The 25260-nt window shown below is 40.9% G+C and overlaps 1 protein-coding gene across 1 annotated transcript in view; it reads left to right on the top strand.

Annotated features, from left to right (window-relative positions):
- Positions 1-18577, top strand: part of Lmnb1 (lamin B1) — a 50338-nt gene extending 31761 nt beyond the window's left edge. Inside the window, exons 6-11 of the mRNA XM_004669180.2 lie at positions 571-791; positions 2463-2688; positions 4898-5002; positions 9003-9122; positions 14017-14124; positions 18353-18577. Coding sequence (XP_004669237.1) covers positions 571-791; positions 2463-2688; positions 4898-5002; positions 9003-9122; positions 14017-14124; positions 18353-18394 — 822 coding nt within the window. The 3' untranslated portion in view covers positions 18395-18577. The remainder of the gene's footprint in view (positions 1-570; positions 792-2462; positions 2689-4897; positions 5003-9002; positions 9123-14016; positions 14125-18352) is intronic.
- Positions 18578-25260: the final 6683 nt, after the last annotated feature.

The raw sequence follows: 25260 nt of genomic DNA, 5'->3' as shown, positions 1-25260 counted from the left end.
ATCTTTAATTGTCCCCCCTTCCTTTTTTTTTTTTTTTTTGAGATCGGGGTCTCACTCTCCTAGCCTGACCTGGAATTCACAATGTAATCTCATGTCATGGTAATCGTCCTATTTCTATCTCACCTCCGCTCTCAGGTGCTATGATTAAATGCGTGTTCCGCCATGCCCAACTGGTTCCTCTTCTGAGTGACTATTTCTAGCTTTTTAGATCTTTAATTAATTTATACTTCTAAAGTTAAATACCTTGCTGGAAAGCCAGATTTGAGTTTTACTACACCTGTAGTTAAAAATTTATTTGGCCAAGTGTTGAAAACTTAACATGTACATTTACAAACTTATATCTGAGCAATGGTTCCTTTTTAAGTCTTTCATCCTCTAAAACTTCTGAGATCTATTTGTATATTTTAAGAACTTGTGGATTTAATATCTCAAATACAGGATCTTTTGAATTATGAATTAAGAGAAACTGGGAATATATATATTGGTTCAGGAAATGGCTTAAAATAGTTGCATTGTGGTAAATAATGTTCAACATCCCTAGAAAGTAAATGTGTGTCTTTGAATGTGAAGTCTAGAGCATGTTTGGAAAGGATTCAAGAACTGGAGGATATGCTTGCTAAAGAAAGAGACAACTCACGCCGCATGCTGACCGACAAAGAGAGAGAGATGGCAGAAATACGGGACCAGATGCAGCAACAGCTGAATGATTATGAACAGCTCCTTGATGTGAAGCTAGCCCTGGACATGGAGATCAGTGCTTACAGGAAACTCTTAGAAGGAGAGGAAGAGAGGTAAGGAACCCAGGGTCACCTGACTTTATAGTCTAGCTTTTACCAAGATAAGGATTTTTAAAAGAGAATTAAAACAAGTTTGCTGTTAAAGACTTGGTACTTAGTTTATAAATCTGGTTGGTGTCTGAGTTCTTTTAACACCTATTCTCAGGAAAGAATTCCTAATGATATATACATTGTGAGCCTGAAAAGAGTACACTAAATGTAACAATTGTGGTGAGGAGGAAATGAGCTAATTCCTCTAGCCCACATGTTTTCTACACATGTGGCTACCTTACCTTTCTAGAAGACAGTTAAATTACTATTATTTATTTATTTATTTTTATTTGAGAGCGGCAGACAGAGAGAGAAAGAAGCAGATAGGTAGAGAATGGGCACTCCAGGGCCTCTAGCCACCGTAAAGGAACTCCAGACGCGTGCACCCCTTGTGCATCTGGCGAACATGGGTCCTGGGGAATGGAGCCTCGAACCGGGGTCCTTAGGCTTGATGAACCACTAAGCCATCTCTCCAGCCCAAATTACTGTTATTTTTACAGCAAAATTGATAGTCGTCTTAGTATGATGCAATGTTAAGATCCTTTTTGATACTGTCTAGCAAATAGTAGTTTCTTTTTGTTCAAACTTTATTTATTTATTTTTAGTTTTTAAGCTAAGGTGTTACTCTAGCTCATGCTGACCTGGATTTCACTATGTAGTCTCAGGGTGTCCTTGAACTCATGGTGATCCTCCTACCTCTGCCTCCTGAGTGTTAAAGGTCTGCACCACTAGGCCTGGCTCTTGTTTAAACTTTTTGTTGACAACTTCCATAATTATAGTTAATAAACCATGATAATTCCCTTCTCTCTGTCAGTTTTCCCTTCAGAAATCCACGCTTTATTATATTCCCTCCCTTTCTCAATTAGTCTCTCGTATTTTGATGTTATCATCTTTTCTTCCTATTATGAGGGTGTTGTGTAGGTAGTACCTTGCACTGTGAAGTCCTGGATATCCAGGCAATTTTGTGTCTGGAAGAGTGCATTGTAAGCAGTTCTACCCTTCCTTTGGCTCTTACAATGGACCTTGAGCCTTGGAAGGTGTGATAGAGGTGTTTCAGTGCTGAGCACTCCTTTGTCACATCTTAGCACTGTGGTGCCTTTTGAGTCATCCCAGTGGTCACCACCATGTGAAAAGAGAAGCTTCTCTACCAAAAGTGAGATTCGCATTAACATGTAAGTATAAGAATGTTAAGAAAAGTGCTTATAGGGCAATTTGGTGAGCATAATACATGCATTTAGCCAGGCAGCAGTAGGTATTACACTTCTAGAGCTCATGACCTCCTCTGCTGTATAGGCTTTTGACTGGGTTTTGTGAGCAGGCCTTTAGTCCAATTAGCATTTGGTTTCCCCCATAACAGATAGGGCGCCATTGTACCTGTTGGGTCATTTGGGCTAGCTGGCCAAACTTAAGACTTGCAAAGTCCACTGTTAATCACTGCTGATGACTTTTCTCTATCTTAGTGCTACATGCAGTGTAGCTTTTTCCAGCTTTCTGTCAGCTGGTCTACAGAGGGGAGGTTTTCAGCTCAGCTCCAGCTCTAATTTCTTGTTGAGAAATGGCTGTGCAGGGTAATTTTTAAAACACAGACAGGGTGTTCATGATTTCATTGTCAGAGCTGTCTGTTTGCCTGTGTAGGTTAAAGCTTTCTCCAAGCCCTTCATCCCGTGTGACAGTGTCCCGAGCATCTTCGAGTCGCAGCGTGCGCACAACTAGAGGAAAGCGGAAGAGGGTGGATGTGGAAGAATCAGAGGCCAGCAGTAGTGTTAGCATCTCCCATTCTGCCTCCGCCACCGGGAATGTGTGCATTGAAGAAATAGATGTTGATGGGAAATTTATTCGCTTGAAGAATACTTCTGAACAGGTAAAAGAATAGACCCATTTCTTTCAGGTGCCACTTTGCAGATTGATGGGCTGTCATGATAGTAATAGCTCCTTACCTTCAATAGGTAGTCATGTCAGAATGGTTGCCCTTCTTTGTATTTAATTCATGAAGTAAAGTAGGAAGAGGTAAAACCCTTTGTGGCTTAAGGTTTCTTAATTAACCTTCACAGTGCTGAGGCTTTTTTCCACACTTGGTACTTTGTCACAGTGACCTTCTTTCCCTAAGAGGAATTGTTAGTCTGCCATAACCAGGGCTGTAAAAAGTTTCAAAGATTGGTTAGAAGTGGTAATATTTTATAGCCATTAATAAAAGATGTATGAAGAAAGAAAATACAAGTGCAGGGTTAGTTATGTTGAGGGAATGTTTTTCTGTCTAATTGAATGGTGGAGTGAATGTCATGATCAAATATCAAAAATAGGATGAAGCTCAGTCTTGAAATGGTTTGTTTATGTGAACATAAAATATCCATAGCAGGGTTTTCTGAAGCTTAGAGCTGGGGCTTTAAGGAACTCAGTTAGTTCTTGGTGAAACTTTGAGGGAGTAGGATGACATGGGAGGAAAGCTTGTCTTTGGGGTTATGGGGATAGAGGGGAGGGAGGCAGGTAATGGAATGGGATGAGATGTCACTTCTGTAGATAATGTTTGGAGTTTGCCAAACTTTGTGAAATCACTTCCTCTCTAACTAGTGATTAGAACTGTCTTTTGTGCATGAGTAAGGAATTTAAGTCAAAGAGCAGCAGTAATTTTGGTACTCAAGAGGTTAGACTCCAAGACCTCTTAGGCCACAATGTAAAAAGCTAAGAGAAACTTCTGTTGTTCTGTTCTGTAAATCAATAGGCATAGAAGCCAGGTATGGCGCCAGCCTTAGCTTGGTTTATCCTTATTTTGTTTTCTAGATGATACAGACAAATGCAGCCCAGCTGCTCTTTGCACCTTCCTCCTTGCCAGGTAGCCTCTGGGAAGTGGTGGCTAGAGTTGGAAGCTGCCTGCTAAGGCTGGCTGACTGTATCACTGGCTGGGTTTTGAGCCTGTTGTTGGGCTTTAAGTTAACAGCTAAATGTGGGCAAAGGTGGCACAGGTGCAAAAGAAAGGACAGATTGTCTTCCCTGTCTTTGGAAGCAATGTGTCTGTATACCTTCAAAATTTATTTATTTACTTGTTTATTTATTTAGATAGGGAGAGAGAGAGAATGGGCACACCAGGGCTTCTAGCCACTGCAAACAAACTCCAGAAGCATGGGCCATCTTGTGTATCTGGCTTTATGTGGGTACTGGGGAATCAAACCTTGGTAAGTGCCTTAAGCCGTCCCTCCAGCCAAAATGTCTATATTTTAAAAGCTGAAAATCATTAAATCTTAGGTATTTCTGTGTGATTATGGTGGCTAGATTGTGCTCTAAATTTGAAAGGCCCACATGATTTAACAGTCAATATGATCCTTTTCTTTTTCTTTCTTTTGGGCGAGCCCAACCAATTGGCCTTTTTTTTTTTTTTTAATGAGAGAGAATTGGCGCGCCAGGGCTTCACCCACTGAATAAAACTCCAGACGCATGCGCCACCTTGTGCAATGTGCGACCTTGCGTGCCTGCATCTTTTGTGCATCTGGCTTATGTGGGATGTGGAGAGTGGAGCATGGGTCCTTAGACTTTGCAGGCAAACACCTTAACATCTTAAGTCATCTTTCCAACACATGATAATCTTGTTCTTGACTTCTTTTTCAGTCCACATTTGCCCCCTTTACAGTTTAAACCTGTACTAGTTAAGTTGAAGCATTGTTGAAGTTGTGCTTTGCTCAATGACAAAATGTTTCTTTTTTATAGTAGGGAAATGTGAATCATAGGAAGTCAGCCATAGAGCTTTCTTCTTCTAAAAGCTTGTTTAAGGGCTGGAGAGATGGCTTAGCATAGCAGTTAAGGCATTTGCCTGCAAAGCCAAAAGACCCAGGTTTGATTCTTCAAAAGCCATGTAAGCCAGATGCACAAGGGGCACATGCGTCTGGAGTTCGTTTGCAGTGGCTGAAGGCCCTGGCATGCCCATTCTCTGTCTCTTCTCTCTCTCTCTCTGCTTGCAAATAAATAAATAAATAAAAATAAAATAATATTAAAAAATATTAAAAACTAGTTTGATAATATATTGATTATCTCATGGCTTTCTATATCTTTGAAGTAACCATTTTGTGTTTGGTGAATAGGACCAACCAATGGGAGGCTGGGAGATGATCAGAAGAATTGGTGATACATCAGTCACTTACAAATATACCTCCAGATATGTGCTGAAGGCAGGCCAGACTGTCACAGTAAGTGGATTTGGACACCATTTAATTCAACTTCATTGCATTAAGTAACAGATAAAGTAGGTTTTGTTTTTCTTTTTAAGTTTGGCTTAAATAGAAGCTTTTGTTTGTTTGTTTTTTTCAATGTAGGGTCATGCTCTTGTTCAAGCTGACCTGGAATTCACTATGTAATCAGGGTGGTCTCAAACTCACGGCGATCCTCCCCCTTCCACCACCATGGCTGGCTGGGAGGAGCTTTTGTTTTTACTTTTTAAAAATTTTTATTAGCATTTTCCATGATTATAAAAAAATATCCCACGGAAATTCCCTCCCCTCCCACTTTCCCCTTTGAAATTCCATTCTCCATCATATTACCTCCCCATCTCAATCATTGTACTTATATATATACAATATCAACCTATTAAGTACCCTCCTCCCTTCCTTTCTCTTCCCTTTATATCTCCTTTTTAACTTACTGACCTCTGCTACTAAGTATTTTCATTCCCACGCAGAACCAATCATCTGTAGCTAGGATCCACATATGAGAGAGAACATGTGGTGCTTGGCTTTCTGGGCCTGGGTTACCTCACTTAGTATAATCCTTTCCAGGTCCATCCATTTTTCTGCAAATTTCATAACTTCATTTTTCTTTACCGCTGAGTAGAACTCCATTGTATAAATGTGCCACATCTTCATTATCCACTCATCAGTTGAGGGACATCTAGGCTGGTTCCATTTCCCAGCTATTATAAATTGAGCAGCAATAAATATGGTTGAGCACATACTTCTAAGGAAATGGGAATAGTCCTTAGGATATATGCCTAGGCGTGCTATAGCTGGGTCATATGGTAGATCAATCTTTAGCTGTTTTAGGAACCTCCACACTGATTTCCATAGTGGCTGGACCAGATTGCATTCCCACCAGCAGTGTAGAAGGATTCCTCTTTTTCCACATCCCCGCCAACATTTATGATCATTTGTTTTCATGATGGTGGCCAATCTGTCAGGAGTGAGAGGGAAAGGGGCAGATATTAGAGGGAAAGAGAGAGAGAGAGAGAGAAAGAATGAATAGGCATGCCAGACACATGCACCACATTGTTTATCTGGCTTATGTTGGTACTGGGGAATTGAACCTGAGTCCTCTTAGGCTTTTCAGGCAAGTGCCTTAACTGCTAAGCCATCTTTCTAACCCTCTCTATTTTTTTTAAATGTATTTTTTATTTATTTGCAAGCATAAAAAGAATGAGAATTGGTGTATCAGGGCTCTAGCCACTGCAAACAAACTCCAGATGCATGTGCCATTTTGTGTACTGGGGATTTGAACCCAGGTCGTTAGGTTTTGTAGTCAAGCATCTTAACTGGTGAGCCACCCCTTCAGCCTGATATATATATTTTAAATGTAATTAATTTTTTTTGTTTTTTCAAGGTAGGGTCTCACTCTAGCCCAGACTGACCTGTGTTGTCTCAGGGTGGCTGAGGCCTATAAAAATAAATAAAAGCCCTTCTGTAGCTGGGTGTGGGTCGTTGTATATATATCTGTAGTCCTACTATTTGGGAGGCTGAGGCAAACCAAAGATTGCTTTTATTTAGCAAGTAGAATTAGCAGCAGTAAAATGGGTTAGCTTTGGTATGGACTCAAAGGAAGCGTTTTCATCCCTAAATAATGTAGAGCTGACTGTCCATTTTCATAATGCATTTTTAAAAAATAGTAAGTATTGCTAGGCATTTTAATGCCTGCCTATAATCCCAAAATTTGGAGGTGGAAGTCTAGTTAAAAACCCAGTGATAAGCCGGGCGTAGTGGCGCATGCCTTTAATCCCAGCACTCGGGAGGCAGAGGTAGGAAGATCGCTGCGGGTTCGAGATCATCCTCAGAATGCAGAGTGAATTCCAGGTCAACCTGAACTAAAGTGAGACCCTACCTTGGGGGTGGGTGGATGGGGGACAAGTTATATAAGATGATCGTGTTTTGTTTTTTTTTTTTTTTCTTCTTTCTGTGCAGTACCTTGCATTTTCTTTAGTAGCTTGCTTAAAGAATGTGATAAGTTCTTTGGGACATGTAGCATTAAGGGACAATTATCTCTTAACTACATGTCCCAAAGAACTTATCGGGGTTGGAGAGAGATGGCTTAGCGGTTAAGGCACTTTGCCTGCAAAGCCAAAGGATCTAGGTTTGACTCCCCAGGACCCATGTAAGTCAGATGCAAAAGTGATCATACACATCTGGAATTTGTTTGCAGCAGCTGGAGGCCCCAGTGCACACATTCTCTCACTTTCTGACTGCCGATTTCTGTATCTCTCTCTCAAATAAATAAATAAAAATAAAATATTTTTTTTAAAAAAAGAGATAATTGGTGGCCAGGTTTGTGGGAGCTCGCCTTTAATCCTGACACTTGCGAGGCAGAGGTAGGAGGATACCTGCAAGTTTCAGGCCACCCTGAGACTACTTAGTGAATTCCAGGTCAGCCTGAGATACAGTAAGACCCTACCTCGAAAAACAATTTTAAAAAGAAATACTGCTATAAAATTGTGTAGGGTGAAAGCAATGATCCCAAATGTGAGAATTCTACATATATATATAATATATATATATTAACTTTTCTTAAGGTCATAATATGAAATTGCTTTTGGAACTGTGTTTTGTTGAGTCCATTGTCTGAGTTAATTAGTAAGTATGTTAGATTATTTTTTCTAATAAATCTTTGATACTTGGTATTTATCCTTAGAGCAAGCACATCTCAGTTCAACTAGCCACATGTGACTGCCCAGAAGTCTCATGTGACCACCATGTTGAGTAGCTCTAGGAAGGAGCTTTTTTTTTTTTTTTAAATAAATTACCCACTAAGGTTACTGACATTTTAAGATTATTGTATATCATTCCATCCATATGGAACATTGAAAATTATTACAAGAACTTAGGATAACAGTAATAATTCATGTACTCTACAAGTTGGCCCATATCCATTCCCCCTTTTCACTTTCATCCCATGAAATGCTCCAGTGTTCACAGGAGATCTGAAAGCCATAGGGAAGCTTTTAAAACCTAAGGGCCTTTTCTTAACCAAGGGAGACATAGATTCTTTTTCTCTCAGTTATAAAAGAAACATATTTGTCATCTCTACCTTCCTTTTGGTGCCATAATGTTTTATATTATTTGGCCAGCTATAGATTTCAAATGCTTCTTCTTCCTATTTTCCTTTACTCTCTGTAAGAGCTTAGGGCTGGCTGTATCCCTTTCTCCAAGAATACCAACGCTCATAGAGGTATAGTGATTTCTGTAGCCTTCATACCAGGTTTTCCAACTGCCAGTTTTCTTCACTGTGCCTATTTTCTTCTGCCAAAAATTTCATTTTAAAAAAGGCAGAACTACTATGCTGATAAAGGAAATGCCATTTTCTTTTCTTTTTTTGGCTTATTTCAGTAACAATTGTGATTTCCTTGGGACTATGGGTGATTTATCCATTTCCTGTATTCTTTTGGGGGTAATATAATATGACACTGGTTGGAGATAGGCCACTTTTCCAAGGAGTATTTCAGATAGGCTGTCTTTGGCAGGTCATCTTCCTGCTGGAAGCTGAAGGCCACTAGGAGGGTTAGAAGATTGTCACATGCAGGGAGACCAATACATAAGTTGCTTCTGCTACTGTTATTATGTGAGCCAGCTTCTCTGTATGGGGAACCATTTTCCACCAAGATCCCACCTATTCTAGCTGCCATTGCTGTCCTGTTTTTGTGGATAAAGAAAGTAAGAAAACTTGCTCAGAGTCAGTTTCTGGATAGAATAGCTAGGGCGAGTCCTGGCAGCTTTACTTCAGGGCCTGTGTAACAACAGTTCATTTATGACGTGGGGAAGCAGAGGCTTGTGAAATCTCTGTAACTTCTGGCTCCACGACTGGTTGACATAGCAGCTCGGAAGCTGAGGTAGAGTTATTAGACTGTTAAAGAGTTTAGTGTCATTGTGTTGCTGGCCTTGACATGTGAGAAAGCTGGGTTCTGGCTATGTTGATGTTCTTTTTGTTTTCCAGATTTGGGCTGCCAATGCTGGTGTCACAGCCAGTCCTCCTACCGACCTCATCTGGAAGAACCAGAATTCTTGGGGCACTGGTGAAGATGTGAAGGTTATATTGAAAAATTCTCAGGGAGAGGTATGACCATTTGTTCCAGTTGCATGTCTATTTTCACCTGTAAGTTCGTGTCCCATGACTCATGTCCCAAGAGTGAAGTAGAGTTGTGAAGAAACTGAAGGCTTTAGTTACACTAAGGCTGCTACTGCATACCTCACACTTGAGTAATGGAAACCACAAATTTGAGGAATTGGTATGAGCATATCATAGAGTACTGATTACTAGCCCAGGCTCTAGCATCCAATTGTCTTTGCCCAGCTTTTGTCGCCACTACATAATGGCTTTGCAACTTGGAGCAACTTCTTTTCTCTGAGTGATCTCATTTTAAAGTTTTTAATGAGATAATGATATGAAGAAACTGTCTCTTTCTTTGGGAGTGCTGAGAACATTTTCTGGTGTGATAGATTTATATAATAAATTGTAAGTCTATTCATAAAACTGAGTTTAAACATTATGGGGTGTTTATTGGTTTGGTATTTATGTCTTCAAAATGTCAGTCCTAAAATTCTTGTCAGAGAACCATCCCTACTGTATGTGATGTGCACACATACACAATGTCAGTCTTAGAAATAACACCACTTCATAAGCAAGCAGCTGATGTGTGCCTATATGAAGTCTTGGAAAGAACACTGCTTCAAAGTAAGCAGGTGGAGCTGTTTTGGCATAGTGAAGCCTGACTTTGTTCCTGTTTTTCCCTAGGTAATCACCTTATTCAGGTACCTCTGATTAGAATTTCAGTGTCCATCTATTTCCCACAATATGAGGTCAGAGAGGGTTACACTTCTCGTTCTCCTACTTCCTCCCTCTTTACCATGAGAGCTTTCTGTTCTGAACTGCTGTTCACTGAGGAAGCTGCAAGGAGAAAAACTTGGTGAGGCAATGGAGAAGGGAAGCACGGCTTTCTAGTGGGCCAGAAGTTTGAGGTTGGGATGATACCAACATGAAGATAGGGTCATAATGAGATGTTTGAGGTTCCCCCATACATAGGTGGAATTTTAGGTCAAGGTACTGGCTAACTGGAAAGAGCCTATCAGTACAGAGGAGGAGGCATTTCAGAAGGAACCATTAGAAAAGAGCCTCAAGGAGGGAGGAAGAAAACAAAGAGATTAAGGCTGGTAATGGAAGACAAGAAAGTATGCTGAGGAGTGAGTGACTAGCAGGTGAAGATGTTCCCTTAGGATCTCTGTGTCTGTCCCTAGAGTGTCAGCCCAGATCTACTTACAGTGCTTAGCCATTAACTAAAAGATGAAACATGGGCCTGGAGTTTAGAGTAGGCAAATGACAGTATTCATGGTGGTAGTCTGAGGTGTTTGCATGAGAAGTCGTGTTTCTGGCTTCCTTGCCCTCATTGTGAAATCTGCATGAGCTCACTGGTGAACGGCGGGAGCATGCTGGGAGTGAGTTGACAGTTCTTTCTCTCTTCAGGATTTTTTTTTAACTCTAGTCTATCAACAGCAGATTATACATTCTTTTTTTATTTATTTGAGAAAGAAAGAGGCAGAGAGAGAGAATGGCCAGAGAGAGAGAGAGAATGGCCGTGCCAGGGCCTTATGAACTCCAGGTGCGTGTGCCCCCTTGTGCATATGGCAAACGTGGGTCCTGGGGGAATCAAGCCTTGAACTGGGGTCCTAAGGCTTCACAGGCAGGCGCTTAACCGCTAAGCCATCTCTCCAGCCTGAGGATTCTTATTTAAGAGAGAGAAAGAGGCAGATAGAATGGTGCACCCAAGTCTCCAGCCACTGCAAATGAACTACATATACATGTGCCACCATGTGTATCTGGTTTACATGGGTGCTGGGGTATTGAACTTGGGTCCTTGGGTTTTGCAGACAAATGGCTTAACCCATCTCTCCAGCCCAGGATTCATCTCTAAATACATGGTAGTTTCTTAGAGTAGGGGGTCATGTTCATGTACACCTACCACCTGTATTCACCTCAGGATCTCTGTCTTCTACTTTTGGTTATAACTCTTGCTCATTGCTCACTTGCTGCCTTAAGTGCTTAGGATCCCTGCCCAGCTGTAATACGTACTGCTCCAAGTGCTGGGCTGCCTGCAGCTCCCCTGCTGATAGATAGCTCCTTCTGACAGATGAATTTGGCAAAATACATTGTGAAACAGCGATGATTACTTCAGCTCCAAAAGCACTGAAGCTAGGTTCCCTTTTAATTCAAACACTGGTTTGTTTTATGTATCCATTCTTTTAACAAATGTCTATGGTGTTCTGTTTGCTAGACTATGTATTAAGTGACTTCTGTTGCAAGTCAGGAGATAGAGTACTGTTAATAGAGTTCTTATTTTTTTTAAGTAACTAAAACTTTTAAAAAAAAAATTTTTGTTTATTTTTATTTATTTGAGAGCAACGGGGGCGGGGGGGGGGCAGAGAGCAAGCGAGAGAATGGGCACACCAGGGCTTCCAGCCACTGCAAACGAACTCCAGACGTTTCCCCCCACTTGTGCATCTGGCTAACGTGGGTCCTGGGGAATCGAGCCTCGAACTGGGGTCCTTAGGCTTCACAGGCAAGCGCTTAACCGCTAAGCCAACTCTCCAGCCCAGAGTTCTTATTTTATGTGATCATCACCCAAGGCATTTATTCATTAAGTTCTATAAGACCATGTTGGTTTATTAGTAGAAATATAATAGGAGCAGTCTGTAACTACCATAAAGACCTCATTTCTGTAGATAATTGGCTTAAATATGCTTAAATTTTTTTTTTTCCTGGTTGGGACATTAGGAGTGTCAGAAAATTAAATTAAAATTTGATTTAAATGGGAATGTTTGGGACAGATGGACAAAGTGGCACACGCGTCGAATTTGCTGAAGCAGAAGGCTCTGGCCCACACATTAATCTCTCCATCTTTCCTTCCATCCATTTGCTGGTTTGTTCATTCATTCATATCCTCTCTGTCTGTTAAATAAATAATTTTTTTAGCAAAACAAGTAAGAGGTAGTGTACTTGATCTCATGCCCCTTCTGAACAGGAGAGAGAGCTTGAGCCGTCTGGGTTTCACTGCTAGATTGTTCTTAGCTTCTTGTGCCAAAGGTGTTACATGCTGGGATGCATGATAGACTTTAAAGATGGGGTGGTGAGTAAAACCAGCAGATGTTACCAAGATAAAATGTTTTTCTATGAGCAAAGTAAAAGTTAAAAGCAATCCTATATACCTCTCAGAACAGACATAACTGAATTGTATAAGCAAATGTTACTTGTACATATAGAGATACTGTGTGTGTGTGTGTGTGTGTGTGTGTGTGTACAATGTACATAGTTGACTGTCAAAAATGCGCTTTGTTAATAGTATCTTCTGATTTCATGCTTTTTTATTTTTTTTTGAGAGAGAAAGAGGCAGAAGGGGAGAGAGAAAGAGAGAGAATGGGCACAGCAGGGCCTCTAGCTACTGCAAACGAATGCCAGATGCATGTGCCACTTTGTGCATCTGGCTTAACTGGGTACTGGGGAATTAAATCTGGTTTCTTAGGCTTCACAGGCAAGTGCCCCTATTTCATGGTTTTTAAGAGAGAGAATGTGAGTTTATGGACTCAGCCTTGGCCTCTCGCCACTGCACACACGACAGTGCATCTGGCTCTCTGTATTTTTATTGTTTAAAAATATTTTCAAATGAGGCCGGGTGTGGTGGCACACGTCTTTAATCTCAGCACTTGGAAGGCAGAGGTAGGAGGATTGTCATGAGTTTGAGGCCACCCTGAGACTACATATTGAATTCTAGTTCAGCCTGAGCTAGAGTGAGACCCTACCTCGGGGAAAAAAAAAAAAAAATTCAAATAAGAAGTACTTAATAGCAGGTCTTCCACTGTGGAGTTACTTGGATGCTTGGCAGCACTGTATGACACACTCACATACCAGCTGACAGATCACCGTTTTAGCTTTGCACTTAACCAAAAACCCTTCAGCATAATACGAGTTCAGTTTTCTCTCCAGGAAAGTAATTTGTAGCTGAGCCTTTCAGTATAAAGTGGAGTTATTTTGTCTTGTACCTCTAGCAGTTGATCAGACATCCATTTCTGTACACAGTACATTGTGACCTCATGTTATTAGTTATTGGTGCTAATTCATCTTGCTTCCATTAACTCAGAGCAATCTGTGCTGAAGGAATGGATTAACAACATGATAAAAAGCATTGGAAGCATCTCAGCAGGTATTTCAAATTGGGTACAGTAGCTACCCAGAATGGAAAATTGAAGGTCTACCAACTGTACTAATTATGCAGAAAATTATGAAATGTCTTTTAAAAATATTTCTAGCCAGGCGTGGTGGTGCATGCCTTTAATCCCAGCACTTGAAAGGCAGTGGTAGGAGAATTGCTGTGGGTTTGAGGTGAGTCTGTGCTAGAGTGAGACCCTACCTCAAACAACAAAAATAATTCCTGGGCTTGAGAGATGGCTTAGCGGTTAAGGCGCTTGCCTGCGAAGTCTAATGACCCAGAATTGATTCCCCAGTACCTACGTAAGCCAGATGTACAAGGTGGCTCCTGCATCTGGAGTTTATTTACTGTGGCTAGAGGCCCAGGCACACCCATTCTCTATCTGCTTTTCTCTCAAATAAATAAATACAAAAAAAAAATTCTGATACAGGAGTGCCTTTTCTCTTTTTGAGGTAGGGTCTGGAATTCACTATGTAGTCTCAGGGTGGCTCAAAGTTAGAGCAATCCACATACCTCTGCCTCCCAAATGCTGGGATTAAGGGTGTGTATAGTTTTGAGCTCTTGACAGACTCTTATTTAGTTCTTGGGTGAGTATGGAGGCTCTTCAGTGTCTACCAACATCAACATAGAAACACTTCTTTCTTTTGTTGGAAGTGAGAGTGGCACTCATTCTTAGGAATTTTATGTCTTCAGGAAAGTAGCGGTAGCTCTGTGATTTTAAGCATTGGTGACACTAAACTCTCTTGTTTGTAGGAGGTTGCTCAAAGAAGCACAGTATTCAAAACCACCATACCTGAAGAGGAGGAGGAGGAGGAAGAGCCTGTGGGAGTGGTTGTTGAGGAAGAACTTTTCCACCAGCAGGTATCACTTTATTCCAACATATTTGTTTAAATTCTTATTAATAGAATTGCCTGAAAACCCATTTGGTGAGCATTAGTCCACCTGTTACGGCTTGTATTTCCAGGATTGAAGGCAAAGTTAGGTGGGAAAATGTTAGTTGTTTTTGTAATTGCTATTTTTTCTCTATTAAGTTCCTTGCTTTGCTTTTTTGATGTAGACAACATGTAATGCTAGAATATGCATGTTACATATAAATGCATGTGTTGGAACCTATTTTCTGTGAAAAATAGAGCAAGAATTTGCCTATAAGCTAAAAACAATAAACAAAAAACCCACAGTAATCCTCAGCTTCAAGATTGAATCATGATCTAATTGCAAGATGGATTTTAGCTGATGTTTGGGTTTTGGAAAGCTCTTGAAATAAAGAAACTCCAAATTTGGTTTTAATTAATTAATTTTGGAATTTTTTTTGGGGGGGTAGGGTTTCACTGTAGCCCAGGCTGACCTGAAATTCACTATGTAGTCTCAGGATGGCTTTGAACTCACAGCAATCCTCCTACCTCTACCTCCCTAGTGCTGGGATTAAAGGCGTGTGCTGCCATGCCCAGCTTGCAATTATTATTTTTTAATTTTTAAAAGTATATTTTTTATTTATTGGGGGGGGGGGTGGCTTACATGGGTCCTGGGCAATCAAACTGGGATCCTTTGGCTTTGCAGGCAAGCGCCTTAACCGCTATGCCATCTCTCCAACCCCTGTGCTTGGAATTATTAATGTAACTAATGAACCTTCACTTTATATGTTCAAGCTATTTGAGTATAGTCATGAATCAGTCTCTAAGCTACCCAAGTACTCATTCATCTCAGTGTTTCCAGATTTATAACCGAAGTTTGCTTTGCTTCATTAGCCCCGGTCCTTCTCCAAATAAACATTCTTACCTGTTTAACCCCAGGGTTGAGTGCCAGGTGAGGTGGGTTATATGAGGTAGAACATTTTAAACCTGTGTATCATTCTGGCAGCTTGACACTTTAGTGAAAACAAGCACAGGATCAGTTTCCACCCTAATTAAGGGACCTAAGAGCCAGGAAATAAAGTAACAGTTATTTTTTTTAAATAAATATACATTTTTTATTTGCAAGTAGAGAGGAAGAGAGAATTGAGAGGGGTGATGGGTGTGTCAGGGCTTTTTGCCAATACAAACTCCATATGCATGTGCCACTTTGTGTGTATGGCTTTACGTGGGCACTATGGAATCAAACCGAGCCATTGGGCTTTGCAGGCTAGCATCTTTACTGCTGAGCCATCTCCCAGCTTTAAAATAACATTCTAAGACAAGTGATTTGGTCTGTCAGACACTAAAGAAGGCCTTCCAGGCTACTGGTGTGTTTGAGAACAACTCTGGGAAAATGATACTTAGCATTTTGATAGAGGAAAAGTTATTGAGTGATAGAGAAAGGGTAGCTGATGGTGTTTGAACTATGTGTCACGACCATACACTTGGTAACTTAAACACAGCTTTAAAAAAATGTTTTATTTATTTATGAGAAGCAGATAGAGAGTGGTCATGACAGGGCCTCCAACCATTGCAAATGAACTCCAGAATCATGTGCCACTTTGTGCATCTGACTTTATGTGGGTATTGGGGGATATAACCTAGGTTCTTAAGCTAGCGTCTTAACTACTAAGCCATCTCTCCACCCCCAGTTATTTCTTAGTTCTCATGATTCTGTGGTTTGTGATTTGTGATTTTCATGAAGTTACATTTAACTGGGAGTTCCTCTAGGGCTGGAATATTCTCAAATTCTTGCCCTGTGATTCTCTTGTATTTTAGTCCAAGCTGATTTAAATGGCACCAGGCAAAGAGAATTAATGATGGGGAGCTAGTGCTCTTTTTTTTTTTTTTAATTTCCTAGGTAGGAATTATGAGACATTTATTCTTTTGTTTTCTTTCTTTTAAGTTTTTTTGAGGTAGGGTCTTACTCTAGCCCAGGCTGACCTGGAATTCACTATGTAGTCTCAGGGTAGCCTTGAACTCATGGCGATCCTTCCTACCTCTGCCTCCTGAGTGCTGGGACTAAAGGCATGTGCCACCATGCCCGGGTATGTTTATTCTTTTTAAAAAATATGTATTTGAGAGAAAGAAGGAGAGAGAGAGGGAGGGAGGGAGGGAGAGAAAATGGGCATGCTACTGCAAATGAACTCCGGATGCATGCACCCCCTTGTGCATCTGGCTTTCATGTGTCCTGGGGAATCTAACCAGGGTCCTTAGGCTTTGCAGGCAAATGCCTTAACCACTACGCTATTTGTCGAGTCCACATTAGGCCCTTTGAGCTGGCAGTGTTCTCTTGCATTTTCATAGAATAGCCAGGACTCCCAGTGGTGACAGCAAATAATCTCTACTTTGTACTGCTTGTGTGGCTCCATGGATGGGACTCAGGGCTTGCCGTATGCTAGGGTTGTGATGTAACATCGGACTCCACTCCCAGTGCTGCACTTTGAGGTGTTTAGAGGACTACAGAGATGTGTCAAGATATGTACACATGTTCATTTATTTATCTAGTTGTTTAATTGGGTTTGTGTGAGAGAGAAATTAAGTTGAAAGGTTGGTGTTAAGTTGACAAGGTCTGTAATATTTAGGTTCGTAGCATTTGCACAGTTTGGTGGTTTAGAATATCACTGTGCAAACTAAACAAGAGGTTGACTCAGGAGACCCTAAGGAAGTAGCTAAATAGAAGCCTACGGTTTATGACAAAACTTAAAACAGAGACCAAAAAGAGACCCCAAAAGTATGAGGCTGGTGTGATCAGAGAAACTACTGGCAACAGCGTTCAAGAGAGAAGCAAAGGGCAAAGCAGTTAATAGCGCCTTGGATGATGAATCTATGGCCTTTTAAAATCACTTTGAGGTTTTTTGGTGTCCTTCAAGAAACTGGGTTTGGTCTAGCCCAATGGCGAACCACAAGTCATAGTGTGAGGCTGGAAAGAATTAACAGCTATAAAGACATGAATGAAGGGCCATTTTGACTACACATTAGAGGATGCATCCAGTGAAATGTGTCAGGAGGTAGACATTCAGGACCCAGCTTATTGTGTGCTGATGTGGTTGTTTAGACTGGAGTCCCCAAGCTCTTTAGCGATTTTGTGTTGTTGTCCCTAACTGGGGATTAAACTTAGTTCAAGCCTTCATTCATCCTAGGTAAGAATTTCACACTGATCAGTATACCCTCCAGGTTTCTTCCTAGGTTGGAGGAGAAATTTTCACTTATTTTTATTAAAAATTGGGGTCATCAGCAGGGAAGATGCCTCAGTGGGGAGAGTACTTGTTGAACAAGCTTGAAGACTCAAGTTTAATCTCCAGCACCCACGTAAAAGGCATAAAAGTTGAGGTGTGGTGGCACACACCTGTGATCCCAATGCTCAGGAAGATCCCCAGGACTTACTAAATCTGTCATTTTAGCTAAATCTGTCAGCCCCATGTTTAGCAAGAGGCCCTGTTTCAGAAAATAAGGCAGAGAGTGACTGACGAAGATACCTGACATTGACCCCTGCTCATGCACACTGCTTTCCACACGCATATACCTGCATGCACACCTATGGACATGCATATCATACATGTAGGCCAGAAAAAAAATCAGAAAAGGTCTTCCTATGTAGCCTAGGCCAATTGCAGTTCTGTGAAGCAACAGTGGCTTCCACTTTCAGCTGCCTAAGAATTATTTTTTTAAGTATTGATTTATTTTACAGAGAGAGAGATTGAGGGGTGGGGTAGGTAGGAGGCTGAGAATGGATGCACCAGGGCCCACAGCCACTACAAACAAACTCTGGACACATGCACCACCTTGCGCATGCTGGCTTACATGAGTACTGGGGAATCAAGCCTGGCTTCTTAGGCTTCACAAGCAAGTGCCTTAACCACTAAGCCATTTCTCCAGCTCATGGATTATTTTAACATTAGAGTTAAATGATAGATTTTTTTTTTTTTTCAGCTGTTCTATGGACCTAGATGCTCCCCTGCGACCTTTGCTAAATAAACAAAACCTGTGTAGCCAGAGCTGAGAAATTGAGAATCAGTTTTGGAAGTTGGATTATTCTGATGCATCCCTTAAGAGAAGGGTTAAAAGAATAAGTGAGAACTGATAAGGGCCTATTCTTAAAGGCAATGCAGATTTTAAATATGACTCAAATTTTAAAAAATTGTGTATTTTTAGAATATTGTAACCCATCTTCTTAACACTAACTTTTCCTTCTCCAGGGAGCTCCAAGAGCATCCAATAGAAGCTGTGCCATTATGTAAACTCTCAAGTCAACTGTCTTCCTCAAGAGAGAAGTATGGGAATCCGCACCTATAGACAGTGGAGCCTTTTCAGAAGCACAGAATATTTTTGTATTTCCTTTATGTGAATTTTTAAGCTGCGAATCTGATGGCCTTAATTTCCTTTTTGACACTGAAAGTTTTGTAAAAGAAACCATATCCATACACTTGTTGCAAGATGTGAATTATTGACACTGTGTGCTGTTTGGAAAGGGCCCCTCAAGTTTCTTTTTCTTTTCTTTTTTTGGGGGGGGGCTTTTTGTGTGTGTGTATGTATTTTTTTAAGTTCTTATAAGATGGGAGGGAGGGAGGGAGGGAGGGAGGGAGGGAGGGAGGGAGGGAAAGCAAACCACTGTGTGACTGGGTATAATTTGAAGTTTGCCCCATCTGCTCTTGATCATTCTGTTATATATAAAATGGTGCTGTGAGGGAGGGGGAAACATTTTCAATATATTGAACTTTTGTAGGGAAATTTTTGTAATAAGTAATCATGGTTACATTTTTTTAAATAGAAAAGAGAAGGCAATATTAACCTAATCATCATGTAAGCACTCTGGATGGAGGATCCCACTAAACTTGTTTTTATGGTTACTTCTCTTAGATTCTTAATTCTTAAGGAGAATGGGGGATGGGCAGGGTTGTGGGGTGGGGGAAGGGTTTCTCTATTAAAATGCATTAGTTGTGTTTTTTTGTCATAGTGTAACATGCTTAAATTTCTTATGTGACATTAACAAATAAAAAGCTGTTTTAATATTAACCTACTGATTTTTATAACTTGTGACAGATTTTGACTAGGACATAAAATGTTTCAGTCATGCTTGATAAAAATAATTTGGCCTGTTAGGACTGGACCTTTTTACTAGTGCTTTTACAGTTGAGGAAGATAGACAAGTGATTTGGAGACTCCCTATTAACAAATTTATTTATTTAAGAGAGGGATGGCTGGAGGGATGGCTTAGCGGTTAAGGCGTTTGCCTGCAAAGCCATCTCTCCTGCCCAAGTCTCCCATTTTTAGTCTCTTTTGTCACTAATAGCAGTTTTGAGCCAGAAACATTCAGTACTTAGCTTTCAAGTTTTCTTTAGGGAATTCATTTAGGGATGGTGGAAGTAGACACTTAGAGAGGAAGTGTTTTTATTGATGGAGAAACATATAAATATTTTAAACTACATTTTTTAAACTATATCATTTATGTATTGAGAGAGAATGGGTGTACCAGGACACCTAGACAGTGCAAATGAACTTTAGACACATGTGCTGCCTCGTACACTGGCTTTACGAGGGTTTAGGTGAAGCAAACCTGGGTCCTTACTTCACAGGCAAGTACTTTAACCACTAAGCCATTTGTCCAGCCCTAATGTATATTACTGGAGAGAGGAAAGAGGCAGATAGAGAGAATGGGCACACCAGGGCCTTCAGCCACTGTAAATGAACTGCAGATGCATGTACTACCTTGTGCATCTGGCTTACGTAGGTCCTGGGGAATTGAATTTGGGTCCTTTGTCTTCGCAGGCAAATGCCTTACGCTAAGCCCCATCCCTCCAGCTCCTAGAATATATTTTTTACTCTAGTTTAAAATAGACAAGGGAGTGGATGAAGGGATTGCTTAGCAATTAAGGCATTTGCCTGCAAAGCCAAAGGACCCAGGTTTAATTCCCCAGGGCCCACGTTAGCCAGATGCACAAGTGGGCGTGTGTGTCTGGAGTTTGTTTGTCATGGCTGGAGTCCCTGATATGCCCATTCTCTCTATCTCTCTTACTCTCTCTCTCCTTCTCTGTCAAATAAATAAATAAATAATGACTAAATGACTAAATATTTTAAAATAGACAAGGGAAAGAAGATATATATATATACACACACACATATAACTTCTTTCCCTTGTCATATATTGACAACTTTTATACTTACAGACAACAAACCATGGTATTTCCATCTTCCACTTTCCCCTTCATAACTCTGCTCTCCGTTATATACTTTCCCTCTGTCCATTAATTAGTTTTTTAATTTGACGTCATCATCTTTTTCTCTTATTATGAGGGTCTTGTGTGGGTATCGCCAGGCACTGAGTTCTTAGATATCAAACCAAATTCGGTCCGGACAATTGGATGTAAGGAGTGGTACCCTTCCTTTGGCTCTTATATTCTTTCTGCCACTTCTTCCGCAATGGACAAGGGAAAGAAGTTTATTAACACCTAGCTCCATCTGGTAGGTGTGAATAGAAATGATAGGGAATACAAGAATGCTATGGCAGGTGGCTTTGTTATGTGTGGTGATAATTAGAGTGTCCCTGGTTGTGGATTTGGGAAGTTTCTATCTTATGCTTGCCTTTATCTTGTGGGAGCTTCCCTAAAGATATCCTAATGATATTCCAGAAGCCAACCCTAAGCCAGTGTTTGCTTTCCTCCTAAAATGTTCCTACAGTGAGCTGTGCAGAGACTACCTGCTTTCAATTGAAAATAACTCACAAAGCCTCAAATGACTGCGCACGGCAGATTGACTGTGTGCCCTGGTGTTGTCCAAGACACAAAGATGAATGTTGGGTGAGGAAGTCTGTGTGGTGAAGCAGATGAAATGATAACGTCTCATCACCGATTTATCTTCTGAATGAGAATAGCAAAAACATGTTTGTGAGACATTTTGCAACAAAATTGAATTGTCAAAACACTTCAGTAAGGCATTAAGAATAATTAGCAGATGTAATGCAGTAGAATATTGTGTACTATGACAAAATTTACAACCAAAATCCAAGACTCAATTAACCTAAAGAGTTTAGAGCCACTGGATGTGAGGCTGGTAATCCCTTGACTAAATTGAGGTTTATAGGCTGCACCTAAGCCAATTTCCCGAACAACATGGGAGACCTTGGAACATGTATCGTCTCCATCTGAGGCTATGTTGGTCCACTACTTAGCCAGCACAAGTTCCTTTTCTCCCCTTGTTTTGTCTTTAGCATTCTACTTTGCCCTTTGTATGTTTTTAGCTGTGAGCTTATTTTTATTCCCTTTTTGTTTTGTTTTCTTTTTTTGAGATAGAGTGTTATTCTAGCCCAGGCTGACCTGGAATTCACCATGTAGTCTCACAGTTGACTTGAACTCACAGTGATCCTCCTACCTCTGCCTCCTGAATGCTGGGATTAAAGGCATGCACCATATGTCTGGCTTATTTTTATTCTTTTAAATTAATTTATTGATTTATTTATTTGAGAGAGAGAGAGAGAGACAGAGAGAATGGGCATGCCAGGGCCTCTAGCCACCACAAATGAAGTCCAGATGCATATGCCACCATGTGCATCAGGCTTATGTGGGATATGGAGAATCAAAGCTGGATCTTTAGGCTTTACTGGCAAGCGCCTTAACCACAAAAGCAGCTCTCCAACCCTATTTTTATTCTTATCCAGTGTCATCTTGGCTCTTGACTAAGAAAATTGTGGATGCTCTTACCTATCTCATGAAAACTGTCATGGTTCTCCGTTCTTCCATCTGGGATTTCTTTCTGAGTAGACTCACAATGACTCTCGTTTTTCTGTATGCAAATTTCTCTTGGTTGTATTTTTAGCATCTCTCATGCTTATCTTGCCATTGCTGCCCTCAGCCATGTCCATCCTAATTGTATGTCCAGGCCATGGGCTTCTTGTTTCATTTGACTTCACTTCTGAAGTAGTCTTTGATTTTTTATTTTTTTTTTAGGTTCTTGGCTTTTTTTTTCCATGCTTATTATATCTTCTATCTTTTTTGAAAACTTTTAATTTATCTAACTACTTACTTACTTACTTACCTACCTTACTTATGTAGATGGGCCAGGATCTCTTGCTGGTGCAAAAGAATACCAGATCTTTGCACCACTTTTTATGTCTGGCTTTATGTGGTGGTTGGGGAACTGAGCTCTGGGTCAACAGGCTTTCCAAGCAAGTACCTTTAGCCACCACATCATCTCTCTAGCACCCTTTGAATAATTGATTTTATAGTCCTTTTTTTTTTTAATTTTTTGTTTATTTATTTGAGAGCGACAGACACAGAGAGAAAGGCAGATAGAGGGAGAGAGAGAGAATGGGCGCACCAGGGCTTCCAGCCTCTGCAAACGAACTCCAGACGCGTGCGCCCCCTTGTGCATCTGGCTAACGTGGGACCTGGGGAACCGAGCCTCGAACCGAGGTCCTTAGGCTTCACAGGCAAGCGCTTAACCGCTACGCCATCTCTCCAGCCCCCCCCTTTTTTTTGCTGGCCATCTTTCCCCCTCCCCCACTATGTAGTCTTAGGCTGGCATCAAACTCATAGCAGTCTTCTACCTCTGCCTCCTGAGTACTGAGATTAAAGGCATGCATACAATTCCTGGCCAATTTTATAGCTTTGATTTTTTTTTTTTTTAAATGGACATAGTCTGGATGCATCATGTGTTGGTACCATCCTTTCCCTTGCCCCTGACCCCCATTTTGCGGGGTCTCAGTGGGGTTGCAGGTATTCCTCATAGAGGTGTGGGTTATGTGTTGTGGGAGCAGCAGTCAGTTGCTGTTTTATTGAGTTCTCAGGATGCTTATTTTTCTGTTGGCTATATTTATTGACTGTGTAGTAGTGGTTTTCCTCTGTTTTTATGATTGTGATCACCTCTGTAGAGGTAACTTTTGTGAGAAGTCTATGTCCCAGGATTTTGACGATATTAACTAGTTGTACAGATTGCATTGGAGTGCCTCCTTCTTCTCAGTTGTTTTTTCACCTTGTGGTGTTGTGAATCCATTTCACCATTTGTGCACAGACTCTGCTCATCTCAGCCTCCATGCTCTGTCCCAAAGCTCCCACAGTGTTTTGTCTTTGCTCTGGGCAGCTACATGATGTTCCTAAAGTGTGAAGATGCAGGATGTACCTTCGTCTTGTCTGCTATAAACCATTAATGCTTAGGGCTTATTTAAACTTGAATTCTTAAATTTTATTTTATAGAATTACAATATGATTAATATATATATCTTTTCTCGCCCCTGCTCTCATTATCCTGTGGACATTCCTCAGTGGGGATATGGTGGTATTCACTATGGGTTCATGACAGTCTCTCTGTCAGTTCCTTGTTAGGTAGTGGGGGGGCATGCCTCAAGGTATATCTACCCACTCTGTGTTTCTTACAATCTTTCTGCAATGTTTTCTGAGCCATGGCTGGCCTGTTAGCAATCTGATTTAGCGTTGAGTTCTCTGTAGCTCTGGATTTCTGCTTTGATGGGTTCTGATTGATCATTGTATCTGTCACCATCACCTTGGTTGTCAGGCTAGTAGAGAGAGCAGTATTCATGGTATCACTTCCTATGCTATTAATTTCTGTGCTCTGGCAGATGTGGTACAGATGTCACATACGGTGGTGGGCAGTCAGCTATCTTTTTGTCTTATTGACAGATCTTTGTTCTCCTAGGTCTTCTCTGTCATCTGTGAAATAAAACATTCTTCAACTAAGAGTCAGAGCAATTTGGATTAAAAGGAGTATGCAAAATTACATAAGAGACTTTGGTGATACAGATGTCATATTCCATTCTCAACTTCTCAGCCCTTTGATGAGTTTTGAGTCTCTCCAATGGGCCCTGCCGTCTGAAAAGAGAAACTTCTCTACATAAAAATGAGAGTCTTATTAATATATGGGCGTAAATATAAGAATTTTGAGGGCAGTTGGTGGGCATAATATATCTGTTGCCGTCCGGTTCGCATTGCTGGTAGAAATCACCCAACCAAAAGTAGCTTCTGGGAAAAAGAGATTTATTTTGGCTCACAGGCTCGAGGGGAAGCTTCACTATGGCAGAGGAAAATGCTGGCATGAGCAGAGGGTGGACATCACCCCCTGGCCAACATAAGATGGACCACAGCAACAGAAGGGTGTGCCAAACACTGGCATGGGGAAACTGGCTATAAAGCCCATAAGCCCGCCCCCAACAATACACTCCCTCCAGGAGGCGTTAATTCCCAAATCTCCATCAGCTGGGAATCTAGTATTCAGAACACATAGGCTTATGGGGGACACCTGAATCAAACCACCACAATATCCATTTAGCCACACAACAGTAGTAGTTTGTTCCTAGGGCTTCTGCCCTCCCCAGCCACAGGCTTTGATTAGGTTTTCTATACAAGATTCAAACCTAGAGCCTTGCATATGCTATGCCAGTGCCTTTTCAGTTTTGGATCTGTATCCAAGCAAAACGGAGCACTATATCATCTTTTTAAAAAAAATAAGAGAGAGAATGGGTATACTAGGACCTCCAGCCACTGCCAACAAACTCCAGATACATGTGCCACCTTGTGCATGTGGCTTAGGTGGGTCCTGGGAAATCGAACCTGGGACATTTGGCTTTTCAGGCAAGTGCCTTAACTAATAAGCCATCCCTCTAGCCCCTATATTATCTGTCTTACAGTGGAAGGGCTAATCCACATCAGTTTATGTTATCTGTATATTTGTGTATAGGTGTATGTATTTTAAAGCCATTATCATATAACATCATGCCTCTGGCATAACATCCCTTTTATCACATTTTACGTAATAAAGGATTTATTTTATTGCTTCTCCATTTGCCAGGGTCTATTATCTATGAGATGTAATGGCAATGCCAAGAGTTCTAAAGAGGAAGTACTTAGAATACTGTACTATTTCTGTTTAGCTTCCTTACTTAAGGCAGTATTCAGGGCCACATTGATGAGAATGGGACAGTTAGGACCAAAAAAAATTAGCAAAACTTATAGAAGTCATATTTCAAGTTGTTTGGGGTCAAGAGCGTCACTTTAAAGTTATTTATTTTTTATTTATTTGAGAGTAACATACACACAGAGAGAGAATGGGCGCATCAGGGCCTCTAACCACTGCCAATGATCTCCAGACGCGTGCGACC

This window comes from Jaculus jaculus, chromosome 12, assembly GCF_020740685.1.
Source record: "Jaculus jaculus isolate mJacJac1 chromosome 12, mJacJac1.mat.Y.cur, whole genome shotgun sequence".
Classification (NCBI taxonomy): Eukaryota; Metazoa; Chordata; class Mammalia; order Rodentia; family Dipodidae; genus Jaculus; species Jaculus jaculus.
The sequence above is the reverse complement of the archived record's forward strand: the minus strand, read 5'-3'. Positions and strand labels throughout refer to the sequence as shown.